Genomic DNA, 20,164 nt, shown 5'->3' with positions numbered 1-20,164 from the left:
CTATAATTCAGTCTAACCTCCTCGATCACGATCACCTAAGCCTTTCCTTATCTGTTGCCATACTTTTTTATGGAAACACTTAAAAACAAAGCACCATGATCTATTTCAGTATTGTTTTATTTGCCGATCTAATTTTTTCGAAGATAACATGGGATACCAACTCCCCTTTAATGTCCCCGTTCTCGTCTCGAAGTCGCGAATTTTTAGATGTGCGCTCAGTATTCTTGTTAGTGCATTTGTGCTCACAAGGGACTATAACAGCCAACGCGGCTAATACGCTAGATTTAATCCTGACAAATCGATCTGACATAGTCTCACCTATTACATACCTGCCAGGCATCAGCGACCACTTGCTAATGCACTATGACATTAATCTAGCCACTCCGAACACTAACAAAAGGAAAAAAAAAAATAATAATACGAGACTACAATGGAGCAAATTTTCAGGCGATAAATAATGAACTATTTTTTTTTATCGATGCTTTCCCATAGCTTTGGTGTCCGCAGCATTCAAACCAACTGGAGCATGTTCACAGCTATAATCACCCAACTCACAGAACAATACACTCCTGAACGCACTGCTACCACCCACTCAATAGCTTCCTAGTGTAATAATCACATTAAACGTTTATCTAACAAAAAGAAAGCCTCTACCGCATCGCAAAGTTCTCGCCAACTAGTGAGCGATCGGACTTCGTATTCAGCGGCTTCCAACATGTATGTTCAGGCGCTCAAAAGCGCTAAAAGCACTTCCACTCACATGTAACCACCAATGTCAAAAATTCTGGCGGGTCATTAATCCTTCCACCGACGATAGTTTTGCGTTATCTGACCCGTTAGGCGACCTCATCCCTTCCGACGTTCGCGTCACGATTCTTAACCGCGTAATCACTGACAACTTTACACCCATATCTGATGTATACATATGCCTACAACTCACCACTTCAACTATGTTTTCATGCCACCTATAACTGTTGCTCCTACTGGTGTGAATAAGCTTATTGATGGACTCAGTGTTCATTCCGCTCCGGGTTATGACTGCGTTACTTAAAAAGCACTGCAGCTTATTCGCCCATTATACTAACCAAACTTTTCCAGCATTGACCAGTCAACGCTGCTACTGAGTGGAAGATCGGAAAGGTGGTTACAGTCTACAAATCCGGCAGCAAAGCATCCCCTATTAATTATCGTCCCATATCCCTTACCAATACTTGACCCAAAATGTTCAAACATATAATATTCACCAACCTTGTTAACTTCCTTTCATTGAACAACTTTTTATGTCAGCGCAACATTGTTTTCGAAAACTTTACTCTTGCGAAACACAGTTAATATAGTTTACACATGCATTGCACTGTATTCTAGACCTATCATCACTAACTGGCTGTATATTTCTGAATTTTTCAAAGGCTTTCGACGATGTATGTCACAACCTTCTGGCTCACAAACTAAAACATCTTAATATTGACTGTAACTTATTGAAATGGATTGAATGTCTACTTAATCGCTCACAATTAGTTATTGCTTACGGTTATAACACCTGTTTTACAGAGGTGTCTTCCGGAGTTCCACAAGGTTCAGTTCTTGGACCCTAGCTACTGTTCCTGATCTAACATTAATGATCCCCGCTCTCTTATGGATTCTCATATTCACCTATTCGCTGATGTTCGCGTCATTTTTAGAGAAATAACCAACACTAACAACCTTACATTACTTCAGTCAGTGGCGGTCACAGAGAGTGGTTTTAGGGGGAGCGGACAGACTGCTGTATATAAAAAAAGAAAAAATAGAAACAACGATTTTTCATTTTATTTGCACAAATTTTTTTTTGCGCTTTGTTATTGAAAAATAAATGGCGAAAGGTATAGACGTTATACCATTACTCAATCTTTGAATGTTAACGTTTACGCGAGCAATATTCATTTCGATACCAGGGGAAACGAGTCGACGTCTGAGATAATTGCCACGACATGTCCACTAAGGTCAAAGCACCTGCCCGGACATTTCACCAGTGGGGTTAGCGGCCTTCATTTATCAGTTCTGGGAAGTGGCTTAATTTGTTCTGCCCTCAGTCCCCAAGGCGGCTGGTCGGCGCTCCTTGTCAAGCCAGAAAGGGATGGTCCCCTCGCTTGCGTCGCTGTGTCCCTGGTGGGATAAAGACATGAATGGGTGGCTCCCCCCCCCCCCCCCCCCCTCCCGCCGACGAGGTTGTTGGCCACCGCAACCGCAGGTAAATGGCACCGCCGTCGCCGCCGCGCCGGCGGCATGGCAAGACAACGGTGGCGGGAACTTGATTACTTTTGTATTTTGTAAATAGTGTACAAAGCTCTCCCCTGTCCTTTCTTGCTGTCGCTCCCCTCTATACTTCTCCTTACTATCCTCTCCCTTTCCCTGTCGTTTCCGCCGGCTGCAGCTCGGGTGCTTAAGATATTAGATAGCAATTGCCGCAGCCGGCAACACTATTTTGCTTCCTTTTTTTTTTTAAATAAACCACTACCACCAAGGCAGGAACACGATACCTATCAACGTGTAGAACGTGGAATTGTGTGAAATAAGACAGCCGCTAACAAGGTGAACGTACAAAGCAGGGGACTACTTGACGAGACCGCCACTGACTTCAGTGCGAAGAATGGTGAATGCAGCTATATATGAACAAATGCAAAGTCATGCGTGTATCTAGAAAAACTTCCGTCCCACCTCACTACTACATCGATAACATTTCGTTGGAATCAGCCTCATCATATAAGTGCATCGGCGTCCACATTACTTATTATCTTAACTGGTCTCTTCATACCGAGAACATAATTGAAAATGCTAATCGCATGCTTTGCTACTTACGTCGCAACTTCTTTAACGTTCCTTCCAATTTGAAACTACTGCTTTATCAAACACTAATACGATAAAAACTCGAGCATGCAACACGTGTATGGCACCCTGCTCATGACTTCATTAATGATCTTGAGCTGGTGCAAAATAACTCTGTGCGTTTAATCCTTGTTAACTACAACCGCACAGCTATGAAGTCTAATATCTGCCTCCCATAACTGACATCGCGTAGAAAAGTGTTTCGTATCACCCTGTTCCACAAGCTGTACCATCATCCCGCTCTTCGTGATCACCTCATCCCCCGTACAATTTCTGTATCCCGCCGCAGTGATCATGATCACAAAGTTGGAAGTATGTCATGCAACAGAAAATGCTGCTCGCAGTCATTCCTGCCGCGAACCTCATGCGACTGGAACCACCTTACCGCAGAAGTTGCCGGCACTGAAAATTACGAGCAGTTCCGCGTAGCACTAGCTAACATTGTATATTCAGGCGCTGTTTAATGTTCATGTAATCAACTGTATTTTTCTCTCAGTTTTAGTATATTTACCATTCCCCCTGTGTAATGCCACTAGCCCGTTGTGCTCTAAGTGGTGCGGGCCGGGCTCTATTATTTTACTTTCCTTTTAGACTAGCCCACCCTAACATCTGTGTAATGCCACTGGCCTTGAGGGGTAAATAAATAAATAAACAAACAGAGTAATATGCAAGCCTCTCACACAACATTCACTAATATTTCTTTCTTTCTGTAATAACAATTTGTAGACAGCCTAAAGGCTCATATTTCACTGACGTGAAGGTTCATTTTTCAGTCACAGTTCCATACTGTAGAGCGCAGGATAGCGCTTGTGCTGCATAGTTATTCTTCTGTGTGTGTCATTGTAGGCGCTATTGTTTGTTTTCTCAAGTACTATGCACCGTGTATCCCAAACTGAAGTTCTTCTAAATCGTCTTTGATATTAGCAGTTGCAAATTCAAGCCTTCTGCAGGATTTGAAGGAGGCCCAAGGAGACGAGGACTAATTTTATGCATATGCAAATGTAAACAGCTAATCTATCTGTACTATTGTAACTTGCATTCTCTTTTTTGCTTTATGTGCTGTTCTTATATTTCGTGCCATAATGCTGAATGTCGTGATTTTTGTATGTATTATAGTGTAAATTGATACTGTATGTCTGCTGTCAAAGTGTTTTCTTTTTCTTTACTGTAATGCGCGATTGTAATGTTTATCTCTTATATTGTTTGGTGTACTTTCCATGTTCTTTTAAAGTACCAACTTGTTTTTCCTACGTTCAAAACTGTCATCTAATGGTCCCCTGGGCCTTGTCAAGCTGTGTGCACAGCTTTTAGCCCAGGGTGACCAGCCAGATTTTTCTGGTAAATAAAGTGCATTGACTGATTTATTAATTCATTGATATGCAACTTACAAATGATTGGAAATGAGGGGAACATGTGCACAGGGCGGAAAGCGCGTGGTCTGCCAGGAAACACTGAGGTGGCCCCGAGAAGGGCCTTTAGTAAGGACGACATCCGTTTTGTGCCTCTTCACTAAGCAGCGACGACACGGCGTGCGCAGTCCTCGTTTTGCACGAGCTGTCGAAGCAATCCTTGGTAAAAAAAAAAAAACACGAGGGAACAAAGTCGTGCTGTGTATGCAGATGCGATCGCCTCGTGGTTCCATTCACGGCGAACAACCATCCGGCAAGCCTGGCTCTTTCGACGGATTCAGGAAACGACTGAAAAGAACAAAAGTAAGGAGCGAAGAAAGGTGCACTGCTTACAGGTTAGAACACAAAAACAAAGCTAGGCGCTGCACTCGGTTGGCGTGAGCTTTAAATCCGATTTCGACAAGGCGTGAGAAGTCGCTAAAGAAGCAAAGGCACACTGCACTGAATGAATGATATAGATAGACTAAGCGCAAGTCATAACTTCTCTAAAGCCACACTGCACTCGTTTAACCCTGCAACGAGGCCTAGCGCGGGTTCTGATGTCTGGCGCCGATTTCGACAGAGAGGGAACACGGCCGCGAGATTGATGCCCGCAATCTTCCAGGAAGCAATGAAGCGGCCCTGAAAAGGGCCGTTTGGAGCAGCTCTTCAACGTCAACCTACAGCGGCGTGGCGGCGAGCAGTAGGCCCAGCGTCCACGGCGAACAATGACATCGGCTTCCGAGAAGCATATCCAGGGAACGACGCTGCAAAAAAAAAAAAAAAAAAGTTTCGTTACAAGCACCGCAATTTGGTGAGTCCTCAATGCACGAGAAAACTTGCGACAATGTAGTTCAGTCCTTACCTCAGGGTTGAGAATGCGCACCCCCGACAAGCGCGTCAGCGTAGCTGTCAAACGGCGGTCCTCAAAGCGCGCCTGATGCGGATCCTTGTAGTGCCGCGGCAAAAACTTTAAATACGAGCACGACAATAGCCACGTGCTCCTGGGGAAACGGCGAAAGCCGCAAGCAAAAACTGCACAGAAATTTCAGCTGGCTGTCGCCGCCGAGCGCACCACGCACGCCTCGAAACGAGCGCGCCGAGGATCACGAAACGAATGCGGCATGCCCGCTCACCACGCACGCGCGGCGCGGCGGGTGCACCTAGCGATTCCCCAGGCGCTCTAGGGAGAGGTCGAGAAAGGCGCGCTGACGCCACGTCCGGTTGAGAACGAGGGCGAAGTCAAAAAACGTCACGGAGAAGCGCATCCCATCGACCAATCAGCATTTCCAGCCTGCCGTCCCGCAAACGCTTCTCACCAAACAAACCACCGCCCTCCCCGGTGGAGAGCTCGTTTCTCCGATGGCTGCGAGATGGCGCTACGCGTACCATTGCTGCCATGATTGCTGCGAAGTCTTTTGATTTTGGTTCTCCGTCGCCACAGACGATGGGGATTTCCAAATAATTCTGCCCGAATCAGGCAAGTACCCCACCTAAATGTAGTATAAAACAAAACTGACCACTAAATGCAACCTCTGTGCGAAATTTGAGCCCGAACAAACGCGCGGTTAAGCCGAGAGAATTTTTTTTCGATTTTCTCTGATTTGCGCAACATTCGGTATGTGACCTGGCGGCTATTGGAGATTTTTTAAGGCGAAAGCCTTTAATGCCTACTGTCGTTAGTAGCGACGCGTCGGCAGATTTGTCCGCCTTTCGGCGTCACTGCTTAAAAAGAAACTGCGCCGAGGGTGGGAATCGAACTAGGGCCTTTGGCATTTCAAGATTGGACGTTACCACTCCGCCACGAAGGCTCAAGGTTCCAGACCTGATTCCAGCATGAATAAAGGCGCATCTAGTGAACGCATAGCTAGGTTTCATAAATAAAATAAAAGTAATAAAGTCAAGAAAAGGAAAATAAAAATAAGAAAATAAGCAAAAATGAAAACAAAAATAGAATATGAAAATAAAAACAATAAAAGGAGCAAAAATAAAAAATATGAAAAATAAATAAAAACAAACAGTGCGCCAGGAAACGCTTTCGCCTTGCAGCACTTTAGAGAGCCAAAGTGCCCCCTGATTTTGCAAAATTCTGATCACTGCATGCGGAGTGGGCTTCTTTTGGCAAAATTTCGAATTGTACGTGGCTTTAGAGTCGATCGCTGACGATATATTTCAGTGGTGGAGGTGATGGCAAAAGCTATGGCAGCTTCTTCAGCCTCCTCCGGGAATTTTGCTTTATGTGTTTTTGTTCTTTTATCTCCGTCCTCTTCAGACGCTTCACGAACAGATCGGTGGACAGATGGAATTCTTGACCATCCCCTTTGAAATAAGCGCACGGTGGCAGTTCCCACTATGCTCGGCTTTCTTTTTTCGTCAGGCTTAACGATATATCGCATTTTCTTTGAATATTTAATCTAGCTGAAGCTAACCTTACGTCATCGCCCTGCTTTTGAGCCACCAATCTTACATTCGTTTTTTGCTTGTTCTAAGATAAGACCTCCTGTCTCATTACGCGGCTATAGAAGCTCAGTCGGGTGTTACAAATACACATGGAGGAAAACTTCCTCCATGCAAATAAATCGGAGCTGTTGGAAGAATCGCACTGCAAAACTAAGAAGCAGAAAAAAGAACGGAAAAATAAAGAGCTTCAAGCTACGTCAGGTAGAAAACGCAGAAACTGGATGAATTCAGCAAAAAAGAATTGAGTAAACTGTAGAAAGGTCATGTGAATGAGTCTGCGGCACAAAACCGCATTCCGAAAGGCATGTTTCGGCACCGTTATTCCCTTCGAAATACGTATGCAAGTACCCCTCCCAGTACGTCAGACCTTGCTTCATATCCACTATGCCTCATTATCGCGGAAACTGCAAGGCGGGAACTCCTCGCCCTTTTCCCCGTCCTTCGTTTACGCTCACCCGGAGATATTTGTATTCTGCGTCCTCAGCTGCCAATTAAGTGGCTCGCTAAGCGCAGCGCTGTCTGGCACACCTGCCGAGAGTTGATCGGAAAACTGTGCAAATATCTGTCGTTGGCTTGCGCAACCTGTTTGCGGGTGGCCGAGTTGTGTACCGGCATCGTCCTGCGAGCCGTCTTCGTCACTTCGTGACGTCGACGGGAGCGGCTTGCGCCGGTGCAACAGCTGCAACAGGTTGTCCCCGACGGAAGAAGCGGTGCGGTCGTTGGTAGTACTACGTCCGTCTGGCCAGTTCATCAACCGCCATCAACTCTCTCTGCCGGCACGATTCGAAGTTGCCGCCGTATACGAGATTAGATAGCCCGGCGGAGACATGCTGTCTGCGGCCGTCCGACGAGGTGCGTGCGTATCTCTGGCTTATCGCGTCCCCGCGCGCTGGGTCGGCAGCGTGCTTCCCGTGGACTTATGTGCGCACTCCTGAAATTTACTCGCAAAGCGGCGTACCATCGCTTTGGTACGGCAGCGCAGGTGTGTAGAACAGTGTGCTTTTTGCTTTTGGCAGCCAATTTTATCCATTACGTAGTACGCGCGCTAAAATTATGCTAAGTGCTTAAGAGCAATCGTCAGTGCGCGCTGTGTCAGTAGTAGCGCGCTAAATGAACATCTGCAGAGCACATGCGTGGCATGACCACTGAATTAAGTCAGCTGAACTGAATTAGTGATTCCGTAACCCCGTCGATTGGGCTTTGTTTTCCAGCGGGAGGAAAATGATATTTTTGCTAGGAATACCGTGCAGTGATAACAAAATTTTCTAGCCTCCAATATGATATGCAATTTCTGTCTGTATTGGCCCAAAACTACAGGATCATGTGGTTAAAGGTTGTTATTTGAAGATATCAGCACAAGGCCTGATTGCTCATGCTTAATTGCAAAGCAGTATAAGCAAACAACAACTCGCATTCATCCGAGAGCTACTGCAGAATGCACAGGCATCAATCTTGAAAATAATTTTCTGCATTCATTTCATATTCCTTGCTTTGGATGGTGCGAGGTGGGTTATCATGAAGGGTTAATTATGGTGAGTAGATGCAGCAGCCATCCTTGGCGCAATGCAGCCCATTACTAACTGAAACTGATGCCAAACTAGTTATGTGCACCCATGTAGCAACACTGCAGTGGCCATAAGGGCTTAACTGCTTCCTGAGTTGAGCTGTAGCCGTCACTGAAGGTGCTGATAGGAAGTGCAAGATGCATTCTTCAGCTGCCCTTACACCACACAAGCTGTCCTGAAGGTGTCAGCAGCCCTGCCAGCACAGAAACCTGAACCACTCCTCATCATTTCACGGTTCAACGTCGGAGGGAAGGGTGTCTGTTATCTTAGTGCCTGCACAGCAGGAACCCGACACCACCATGAGGGGGTTGGGATAGTGGACGGCTATTCCAGAGCTTGCGTGAAGGAAGTTGCGGCACCGTCAGGTCTGTGCACTTTGCAAAAGGGAGGAAGGCTTCAGTGCTCCTGGCTGCATGACGGGTGCTGCCTCCGTCCTGTTGAGAAAAGCTGGCCATAAAGGTTCCAGTTGAGTCCATGAGTGGGTTGTTGCTCTCCAGGCTTGTGCTACGCACTGCGGATGTGAACCAGGATGCATGCCATCATTTCTCCAGTGACTGCAGGTTGTAACACTACTGATTACTCATGTCTCTTGAAATCCCACGAGGCTGCTGCTACTGCCAGCAGTAAGAGGAAGCATGCAGACTTCAGTGTGGCAGTTGGCTTGCATTTGCTTCTGCTGCTGCTTGCCTTGACTAGACATACTTTCCTTTCCCTCTGTTTGATGTCTGCGTGCCAACCATTCCTTCATTACTGAATAGATTTCTCCTGTGGGCATTTATTCATTCATTTATTCATTTCATTCATTAATACTGTCGGCCCCAAAAGGGGCTCTAACAGGAGTGGAAAAGGAAACAGTCAAAGATCAACAGTAAATTTGGTAGTGCAGACAGAGAGGAATGTTGATAAACATAGGTATACAACAGCTAATAGAAAATAGCCTCTAAACACACACATGAAACAAACAAAATGCATCACTTCAAAAACTGGGACAATAGCTTGCTTCAAAAATAGCCCTACCTCTCTGGGTTAGTGCCATACACAAACTTATCTAAATGCTGCAGGTATACAGTTAATGATGTAGACAAAACAGCAGAGTCTGAAAGAGAGTTACAATCAGTGCAGCTTTGGGAAAGTAACTGAACTTAAGACAATCATTTCATATGGTATGTAATGGGAAGAACTTAATATGGCGATGCCTTGATGTTTCATTGGTTTTGATTTTAAGGAATCTGATCTATTTGGATAGAGTTGTTAATAATGAGGTAAAGGGTTTTCAATTTTCATACCTGGTTCTGGCTTCTAGCATCACTAGTTGAGCTTGTTTACAGAGTTCTGTTGAAGAATGATTTGTGCTGCGATTTGTGCTGTACTTTTGTTGTGCACAGCTTTCATCTTTAGAGAGTGAGAAAGCAGGTTGTGAGTGCTGGGATTAAGGTTGAAAGGGGTTGCCAAAGTTGCTAATATATGTTAAGCTACTTGTGGATTTTTTCACTTGCACGTGGGGGAAATAGCCTGTGAGAGGTGATATATTCGCTAGGCAGGGGTTGCTTCTGGCAAGTTGCCTGTGTGATGAGAGGAGGCACTCGGTATGGAAGCCTGACTGCAACATGTGCAAACGAGGTCTCTTGTCTAGGCCCCTTAGTGCCTCTGTATTGTGGACAAATACCCTGATAGGACGAAGTGACTTCAGGTTTGTGCATATTAATGGTAATGATATCCAAGAAATAATACGCACTCATACACAAAGTGAAACTTTGTTTTTAAAGAAAAAGTTGCGCTGTTATGTATGCTGTGACAGTTGTGAGGTCATGATATGCTTGTATATTAGCCCACTGTAACATTGTACCTTGAAGAATGGATACAAAAAAAACAAATATTGGCCTGTAGAGTAACGATACAGAGAGGTTCCATTAATACATCAATAAGAGTGGTCCTCCCGCTGTCGAAGTTAAAGTCAAATGGGCTAGTATTCACTCTCTCTGAACTAAAATCTTGTTTTGCTGTTCGCATTGCGATTGTCTTGTTTGTGTTTCATTTGATGTCGATAGAACATATACGTACCACAGTAGTAGCCTAGTGGTATGGGCATCTGCCTTGTATGTAGTAGGTGCGGGGTTCGATCCCCAGAGCTACCGGGCACCGACTGGTGATAGGACAGGTACAGGCTTTCCCCTGGCCTGGTGCTGAGCTTCACTGGGGTGAAATGCTTGGAAAATGGGTCTTTGACCCCATCTTCCCAAAACGAAAAATACTTTGTGCCATGGCGCTCTTCGTCCAAAGCAGTCTTTGTGCCATCAAAGGAGTATAGACACCTAACTTTTTGGTGTGTGTTTTCTTGTTTGTAGTGATGCATAAGGCATTAGTATACATGGATTGCCACCTGGTATTCCCTTGCGAGCGCTAAGTAATATATAATCGAATTTCCTTGTGTTGTTTTTGGCTTCGGTTTCAACAGCTGAATGAGTACTGTGATGCCAAAGTGTGGTTATAGGTCACGTGAGGCATAAAACAAACTGCAATATAATCGCTGCTTCCACATTCGTTGTCATTATGGCTCTTGAGGAAGGCTGCCTTCAGCACTGTAGTGAATTAAAACGATGAAACAGCGATTATGTCGATGTTTTTCCATGCCTCATGTGACATTAAACCACTCTTTGACGTCACAGCCATCATTCGGCTGTTGAAACCGAAACATCATGACAGAAAAATACGATTATAAATTATTCAGGAGTTGTAGGTGAATACCAGGTGGTGATTCATGCATAGTAGTGTCTTCCGCATCATTGTAGAGAAGAAGACATGCCACCAAAATTAGATGTCTATACTCCTTTAAAACTCATCATCATCATATTTTCCGGACTATAGTTAGGAGAGTATACATGTTTAAAAGCCGAAATTTCGCTTGGTGTGGACTATCTGTGTGTGCAGACTATACATGAATTAATTTTTTAGATAGTGCACGTTAAAGAACCCCAGGTGGTCGAAATTTCCGGAGCCCTTCACTACGGCGTCTCTCATAGCCTGAGTCGCTTTGGGCCGTTAAACCCCATAAACCAAACCAAACCAGATAGTTTGTCAGAGCTGAAGAAGCATAACGAGTTGTCAAAGCAAATGGCCGCACTGCGTCTATGACATTTTATTGCGCTAAATTGGTGAGCAAAATCAGCTTCAGTATGCAAGTGAGTGCTGCTCATGGTGGCTGGCTTTCAATGCTTGCATTTGTGAGCGCATGCACAAAACCTTGATGAATAACGCCAGGACAAAGTAGTCATGGGAAGTGGGGAATGTGGTGGTATAGACTGTGAAAAATAAGGCTTGTTGCTTGTACTATGGCTTTTGACAAAGGTATCCAGGAACTCAAGGCTGGTGTGTCATGGTGTACCAAGTTTACAAAAAGGAATCTTCTGAGGGTTCAACAGTGCATGACGGTGGGTCAGAGGGAGCCGGAGGAGTGGCACGGGAAGACTGGTGCCGATTCTGTAATGCTTGCACACAGCCTAAGTAACTTCATTTCAGCCGAAATTGGTCACTGCGGACTATGGTCAATACCTGAAAAGCATGGGCACACAGTAGAGAAGGCGGACAAGGATGAGGATTGTAAGGCATCCGAGTGGCGTGAAGTATATGATACGCAAAGGTCAAAGTGAAAGTACTAGGAATATCAGAAAGAAGGTAACGGACACCGAGGCCACTGAGTTGGTGAATAAAATGAGGACATAGCAGTTACCAGCAGTGTAGTGGGCGGGCAAGGAAAAAATCTGAAACAGTGCGCATGGCAGTGCATTGCTCTTTGGAGCCCAGGCGGGTTGCCTAAGAGAAAAAAACCTGTTGGGAGGAGCACCCATAGCAGGACAAGGTAGAAAGAAACTGGAAACAGTTCAGCCTATTTCAGTGTTGCCCAAAATTATTTGGCAAGACCTCAAGGATAGGGAACCCCAACTTCCTGTTGGCCTGGCGTGTAGAGGAAATGGGAAACAAAAGTTGAGCAACATCGCAAATTGGCAAGAGGAGGCAGGAGCATTGGTGGAAACTGTGTTGAGAGAATATTAGGTTTTTTGAAATTAAGAATACTGTTTAACCTGTTCTTCCATGTGGCAAAACAGTTAAAGAATCAGGATATGCTGTACCTAAATACATTATATCCCAAAGGTTGCGCTCTTAACCCTAACACCTGTGATATGTAATCCCACCCCTTATGTAATACCTCGAAAAGAGTCATCAAGGCAATGAAACCAGACGAAATGAACGTCTGCAAAAGCTAAGTAGAGAGAAGAGCTGCTAAGTATGAATTTGTGATTTTTCTGATCTCGGCAATAGAAAAGAAGCATGCAAACAAGAGGTTTCCACGCTGCAGTGAAACACTGGCAGGACTATGACAGCACAGTTCTTATCCAGCACCCAGCCCACATTTCTAGAAACATGATTTTCCTGCACTAGAAGAGCTTATGTAAAGACGAGGCACTGTACATTAGAAAGCATCATCAAGCATACATGACTAATGGGCGCATTTAAAGTGCCAAGAGTTTTGTGCACAACTGTATCCATAACTGCTGGAGCCGCTATGGCATCCAGGAAGGGGGAGGGGTTGGTGTAATGGTACCACCCGAATTCCATATCATTCTGATTACTTTTATGCGAAGCATACTACTTTAGCTATCACTTCAGCCCTTCACCATGGTTATGCGCCTCCAAATCACGTGATACATGACGTCACACCACGTGACACGATGACGTCATGACAGTGGAGAAACGGGGGCCCACCTCGCGCCGTCGCTGTGGTTGTGCGCCTCCAAATCACATGACATGATGATGCCACACCACGTGACACGATGACGTCACGACAGTAGAGAAACGGGGGCCCACCTCGCGCCGTCGCTGTGATTGTGCGCCTCCAAATCACGTGATACATGACGTCACACCACGTGACGCGATGACGTCATGACAGTGGAGAAACGGGGGCCCATCTCGCGCCGTCGCTGTGGTTGTGCGCCTCCAAATCACATAATACATGACGTCACACCACGTGACGCGATGACGTCACGACAGTGGGACAGTGGAGAAACGGGGGCCCACCTCGCGCCGTCGCTGTGGTTGTGCGTCTCCAAAGCACGTGATACATGACGTCACACCACGCGACACGATGACGTCACGACAGTGGAGAAACGGGGGCCCACCTCGCGCCGTCGCTGTGGTTGCGCGCCTCCAAATTACGCGACACGATGATGCTTCGCATTCTCCAGGCTTAACCAAGTTAAGCCTCAGCCGTTTTTTTGCACTTCCAATTGCCTAATGCACTCGATATTGCTAGAACCCACCATCCAGATGGGCAGTTTATAAGAATGGAATTTTATCATAGCGGCCTTACATTCATTACACGTCTTTAATTTCCTGCGAACAAAGTGAGCGCACAAATTGCCCCAAGGGGTCAGCGCAAGGAAAAAGGCGATCTCATTGGTCTCACTTTCCACCTGTGCATACAGTTAGAAATCTCTACTCATTTACTGTTGTACATGGTTAATAAAATCTAAGAGAACGAAAAAATGCAAAAGGGTGCAGTTCTATCAGTTCAAACCCAAGTGGCGGAGATTGGTAAACTTTTCTAGTTTGTTCTGTGCGAATCAGCATGGCAAATTGACAATCGCTCGATCTTGCTTTCCTGATCTCCCGATTTTGACAGTTTTTTTATTTTGAATGACTCATATTTTCATTTCAGACAAACTAGGTCCAGAGTTCTCACAACCACCCACTGTACAAAAGACATCACCGTCGATATCATTGACCTAAATTCACTCCAAAGCACATGCTGACCATCTATTATGCCACCTTCTTGGCAGCAGCTTTCAAATGCCAGATAGCAGTTTCTTCGTTGCTTCACATTTATTCCTGTACACCAGCAAGAAGTGAGATTGTCTGACTCACACGAGACTGCTTCCATTGGCAAACAAGTGTGAGCTCATCATCAGATATTAAAACAATGTGAAGGTGTCCATGACACCTTCATATTGGATAAATTGAGGCACCCCTCAATTTTGTGAAAGTCACCAATATATTTATCCTAGAGTACACACATGGCTCATCTAAGTGAAAAGCTCAAATGAACTTTACACTCTGAAGGTTTTTGAACATGAGAAGGCACGTTTGTCGCAATTATCAATGGGCAGGTGATAGCAGCAGTGGTGTGAGGGAGGCCATTCCAGTCGATAGTTGTTAAAGGAAAAAAGTGACCCAGCAATTGTAATGGTTCTAGTAAGTGGTCGAGTAACATGAAATGGCTGCACAGTGTGGTGGGATATGTGTGATGCTGGTGTTATGTATGGGGGATGATTGAGTGAACTATGAGCAAACCTTATGAAACAAACAAAGGCTAGTTATGCGGCAACGAATGCTAAGGTTCAAAAGTTCAGACTGAAGTTTTAATACTGTTCCAGTGATATTGAAAGAGTACTCAGAGTGAGTGAACCTTGCAGCATGATTCTGTAAAGCTTCAAGCTCGAAGGTGTCTATATGTGTATTAAAAGATGATGCGAAAATTTTGCATTCACATATTGCTTGTTTTGTTACCACCAAGGTCACTTGAGAGAGCTGTGTGAGGGAACTAACAACTCGCTGGTGTGCATGAGGATAGAAATGGGAAGATCTTCCCTTAAATTTGTGCTGAGATGGGTTATTGTAATTTACAAGACACAGAAGGTAGTGCTGCACTGCTAGAGGAGAACAATGCCAAGCATTTCATTGAGAAGTGGAACAGCACGATGGCAGCAGTATTTCATGTGCTACTTCTGGTGGAAATTGCAAATGCAGCGTTTAATGGGAAGAAATTGATTTTCTGTAGCTGTGACTACATCATTTTATGGCTCTTGCGAGTGTGCAATTGCCATCGCCCTCCTTTTGCTGTTTCAAGTGTGAACCACATTTACACAAAAGTAATGAAATGCAGGATTGGGTATTTTACCTGGCAGTTTTTAGCCTTGTGGCATGATGTCCTGTGGAATCATAACACATACCTGGAAACATGAGTCATAGTCTGGCCCCTTTTGCTGCGTCATTAGCCCTTCTGTGTGCTTCATACCAGCTTGCATGTCTCTGTCCTAGGCAGGTTGTGCAGCGGTGGGGGGAGCTGTTGCAGGTGTTCTCTCTCTAAGAGCAGGGGTAGCCAATCATGGGGTGCCAGTCACCCTCTCTTTGCGTCATTGATCCGTCTGTGTGCCTCACACCAGCTTGAGTGCCTTTTAGTAAAGTACTCCCGTAATTCTTTGTCTAAAGCATGCTGTTGCTTGTGCTCCTTCTTCTGGGGTCAGGGGTGGCCAGGCATGGTGTGCGTCTGTCGAGTGGCTGGGCGGCTACGCGGGCGCTCCTGCAAGAGCAGCTGGAGGGCATTCGGGAGGCCGGCACTTACAAGACCGAGCGGGTGCTCACCTCCCAGCAGGCGGCCTCTGTGCGGGTGGCCGGGTGGGAACGGCCTGTGCTCAACCTGTGTGCAAACAACTACCTGGGACTCTCGGTGGGTGCCCTTTCGCCATCCAAACGCTGCACCTCCATAGTGCTACCCTCTGAAAATGAAGTCCCATAATTTCATTCGTGAATTTTGTCACTTGCCGTACAACTGATAGCATCACAGAGGGCTTTCTCTTAGCCATCTTGCCTTTTTTTGTCCCCCCACTCTATGCTGTCACTCTCCACTTATGCCATTTTCTTTTTTCATGTGTCATTCACAAATATGGCACAGTGGAATCTCACTTTTGCATTCCTTGTAAGAATGTCCATGGAAGTCATTCAGTGGCAACTGACAGTGGAAGATTTTGCCATGTTGGCTCACTCTACACTGCACTCGCATTTTTCGAACACATTCCTGGTTTCACAACACATTTATCGTGACGTTTTACAATGACTGCTTCAAAATGACATAGCATGCTTTGTCGTACTCTTCTTTAAAGCATTCGCCAACTGTTAACAAACAGCTGCCTCCATGAGTACTCTGTAAAATGAGAAAAATATTTCTGAAAGTTTTGCTTGCATGTGTTTCTATGGGACCTGCTCCCATTTCATAGCTACAGGCAGGAGTCATTCCCTTGTGTAAGTAAAACATGTTTTTATGCAAGTTGGTAACATTCTTGATTCATACCAGCAGCGAAGCAGCACGAACACAAAGAGAAGGAACATGCAAAAACACCGACAAAGGCTGCACTCACAACTGGTTGATTGGGAAAAATTTCGTGCTTTTCATGGCATTATGATAAGATGTTTTCTGATGTTACCTTGGCACGTGGTTGTTGTGGTTTTTATCCTCTCTGTAGTGCGCAGACGCGTGAGCCTTTTTTTATGCCCGAAATTTTTCCCAATAAACCAGTTGTGAGTACAGTGTTCGTCCGTGTTTTTGCATGTTCCTTCTTTTTGTGCTTGTGCTTCTTTGCTGCCGGCATGAATTCAAACATGCTTAAGTGTTTTAAATGTACAGTGCCTTCGAAATGGTGCTTCATACTGTCAGAATTTGTTCTAGGATGAACTTGGTTGTTCTTCAGGAAAGGACGACATCGTAGGTGCACTGTGAAATCAGAAAACTGCTTTGAAAATTTTTGCTTCCATGCATTCCTATGGGCGGTTAGCCTACTCCTAAGTTTTCCCTGGTTGTTCCAGCCGGCGACAGCAGTGCCACTACATCTTGTTTACGTCACAGATCAGTGTTGGTCTGTATGCCCCTTGTGTGACACTACATCACTTGTGAGCGCTTTGTGGTATGACTTCATGGTAGTCCAAGAAGCCTGAAGCCGGATGTGTAGCCATTGCACATTGTAGTACTGCCCCGCAAGTGTTTTACATACCCACGCTCAGTTTCGTAAACTTCACACAACTTCGTTTCGTCCATGCTAAGCGAATGTGCATGCATGGATTATTCGGAACTTCGGATTATTGTCCTGTGCGGCCAATTTCCCTAATTTAAATCGGATTGAACGTCCCGGCTCCCACCATTTTTTTACCTCACCGCCGATGGTAGGAGGAGTTGACCAACCTTTCAGCCAGTTCCTTCGTGGCTTGCCGCTCTGCCATCGGCGGAGTGATACATAGCGATCAGTGAAAGCAAAGAGTCAGCGCGCATTTTTATTTCCGTGGGCCTAATTTGCAGCTATGTTGTCTCTGACTAGATCTATTTATTCACGGAAGCATAAAAAACGAAATAAAAGCGAAGGTGAAGCCACCATGTGACTGCCTGAAAAGCACTCCATGCGTTAGTTTCTTGCTTTTCCTGGGTGGCATCAACAAAGAACTTACCTGAATGAAGTGGTAGACTCTTCCATGTTTCTGCGTCTATGACTGGGGTGTCGTCATGTATCCCTGCCCTCAGTCTGTGGTGATGCAATGCTGTGGTGGTTTCCATGCAGAGCCACCCAGAGGTGATTGAGGCTGGCAAGCGGGCCCTGGACACCCACGGTGCAGGATTGAGCTCTGTGCGCTTCATCTGTGGAACACAGGTGCCTGGACCATCTTCTTGGGGCAGTGGGCATCCTCCTGTCCCTTTCCTTCTGGCCACACCCCGCTGAATTGACGTTTTTTGACTACAGTCGAGCCCAGATATATCGAATTATTGTTTATATCAAACAGTCAGAACATCCTTTTAAGAATCCCATGCATAAATATAGCACTATTATTAGCTTTCATTGTAGGGGTGTGTGACTAGGGCTTCTTTGAAGCCGAATCAAACACTAACGGTGTCTTCAGCTGAGACGCACTGCCTTCGTGACGGTCCGCAGGAAGTGACATCAAACATGACACGAATGGCACGTCCCTTGGTACCTCAGCCGAATGTGTGAAACACAAGCAGTGTGTCATCACTCTTTCTTCCTCCTTTTCACTGTGGCATCTGAGACTCTTGAAAATCTGAGGCCACCTTTACGAGCACCTGATGGCGATGACCACAGTAAACAGTTTGTACAGTTAGTCGCAAGCTCTTCAGCTGCATCACATGGGACCATGGTTGAACCAGATGTTTGTAGAAACAGTGAGAAATGCACGCCCACAAGCATCCTCCTGAAATGCTGTGATTGTGGTACATGGTGCTTGCAGGTTTCGATGCATATGCTGTACAGCTTCAGGTAGGGTAACTGCTGAAAATATCTGTAGATGATGCTCAGTCCGATCTCAGCTCATCACATTGTCACTTTATTGATATCCCTTAATGTGTGCATGCATTGACAAAACATACGATGTTATTAGTGCACGCATGCCGCATAAACATGAGGTGAGGTAGAACTGGCAAGAGGAAAAATATTGACACAAACCTTTAATTTTCTCTAAGGGCAAGACACATGGCTCGTCGGCCAGTGGCTGCATGACTGCAGTGCGAGTAAATGTATTGCCACTGCTATCATATTCAACATTTCTTTAAAATATGCCCACTTGAAATTCTTTGTCTCTTTTTCCTCTTCATTGAAGCTTCTTATCAGCCACTGTAGCACAAAATTCTTGGCACCAACAGCATCATCTGCCCGCAGGGTCTGCTTGCGCGCGCTGCACGATGGGGTTGCACCGCGCTCCACTGTTGGTCTCAACAGTGCCACTGTGCCGCACACTTGTGTCGCACTCGTCCCAGCCTAACGCACTGCACTGCACGAGTGGCGGCCAGAGGAATGTGTGACACTGCACGCGTGCACAGAAAACTCCTTGAGTGCCATCAGCAGAAGATACCATTAATAGTGTAACTAAGCACTGAACCAAATTCAGATATTTGCTGTCTATGCGGATATTCGTGCAAAATGATTACTCATATCAGAGAGCAAAGTGCTAGCAGGGGTGCTGCAGTGTAGTGCTATACCTGTCCAGCACAAAGTCAGTATTTTACTCTTTGACTGTCATGTCGCATGCATACAGGAAAATTAGCTTCTGCTACTAAAGACAACAACGAATTAACCAGCGCCACATCTTGGTAGATAAGAGGGCCAACAGATACGTATGTGGCATGGCCTGGGTGACTGGACATCAAGGCACAGTTTCCTAGGCCTTCTGGAGGCCAGCCATGTCGCCCAGTCTTGAAGGCCATGCATAAGCATTACCCGAGTCCTTCGATACCATTGAATGACTCTGGCACTGCGAATGTTCCCACATGAATACAGTTGAAACTGGTTATAAAGAAATTGAAAAGTCGGACATTTTTCATTACATGCAGTTGTCGTGACAAGAGTCAAAAGGACACTGCAGAACAGAAGCCAAAATAAAAATAAATGTAGGTGAAATGACCTTGAAAATGCATACAGAAAACAGCATTACTTGATGTCATAAGTGTGGAGAAGCGCTTTGCAATCGCGCTGATAGTGCGGCTGCGGCAGCAGCCGCCGCCGCCACCTTCAGCGTGGCTCGCGCAACGGCGCTACGAGTGGGGTGGGGAAAGTTGCGGATTTGATCTGTTCAGAGAATCGAATGAGAAGATATATTCGATTAGCCATTAAAAAGAAATCTCAAATATTCACACACTCTAGTTTATCGAGCTTGCATTCAGTGAAATATTGGATATTTTGAACTGAAAGTGGCAATTCTGATGGTGCTCTTTCATTAGTTTTTGCACGTGGAGACAGGCTGGCTGTGCATCCTTGGGTGCTTGCTGTCAGCGCTACTCGCAGGCAAAAAATTCCAACTGGTCCTAGCTATGCTACATGCAGTCTAGAGAGGCTGTGGCTACAGAACAAGCAGAAAAGGCTTGCAGCTTATGTTCAGTGCTGTGGGCATCTACGATGTGGCAGGTGTTTTTGAAAAGGATTACCTCTCTGTCTGCATAGGAACCAGCTGGGATCTCTGAAAGCAAACTTTTCAGTTGCTGCTCTCTCAAATTAACCTGCTCTTGCATTGCCTACTGTTGGCTAGCTCATCTGGTACAGCTCCGGATTGTCAAGTTTAGTT

General features: G+C 45.5%; 1 protein-coding gene across 1 annotated transcript in view; it reads left to right on the top strand.

The window, feature by feature from the left end:
* Positions 1–7,141: 7,141 nt before the first annotated feature.
* The window catches only part of Gcat (Glycine C-acetyltransferase), a 34,052-nt gene continuing 21,029 nt past the window's right edge, over positions 7,142–20,164 (top strand). The window contains exons 1-3 of the mRNA XM_089546375.1: positions 7,142–7,565; positions 15,577–15,779; positions 17,656–17,745. Coding sequence (XP_089402501.1) covers positions 7,541–7,565; positions 15,577–15,779; positions 17,656–17,745 — 318 coding nt within the window. The 5' untranslated portion in view covers positions 7,142–7,540. The remainder of the gene's footprint in view (positions 7,566–15,576; positions 15,780–17,655; positions 17,746–20,164) is intronic.

The sequence above is a fragment of the Amblyomma mixtum genome, chromosome 5 (genome assembly GCF_055824585.1).
Source record: "Amblyomma mixtum isolate Tamu chromosome 5, ASM5582458v1, whole genome shotgun sequence".
Lineage (NCBI taxonomy): Eukaryota > Metazoa > Arthropoda > Arachnida > Ixodida > Ixodidae > Amblyomma > Amblyomma mixtum.
Note: the sequence above shows the minus strand (reverse complement) of the source record. Positions and strands in the feature narration are given on the sequence as shown.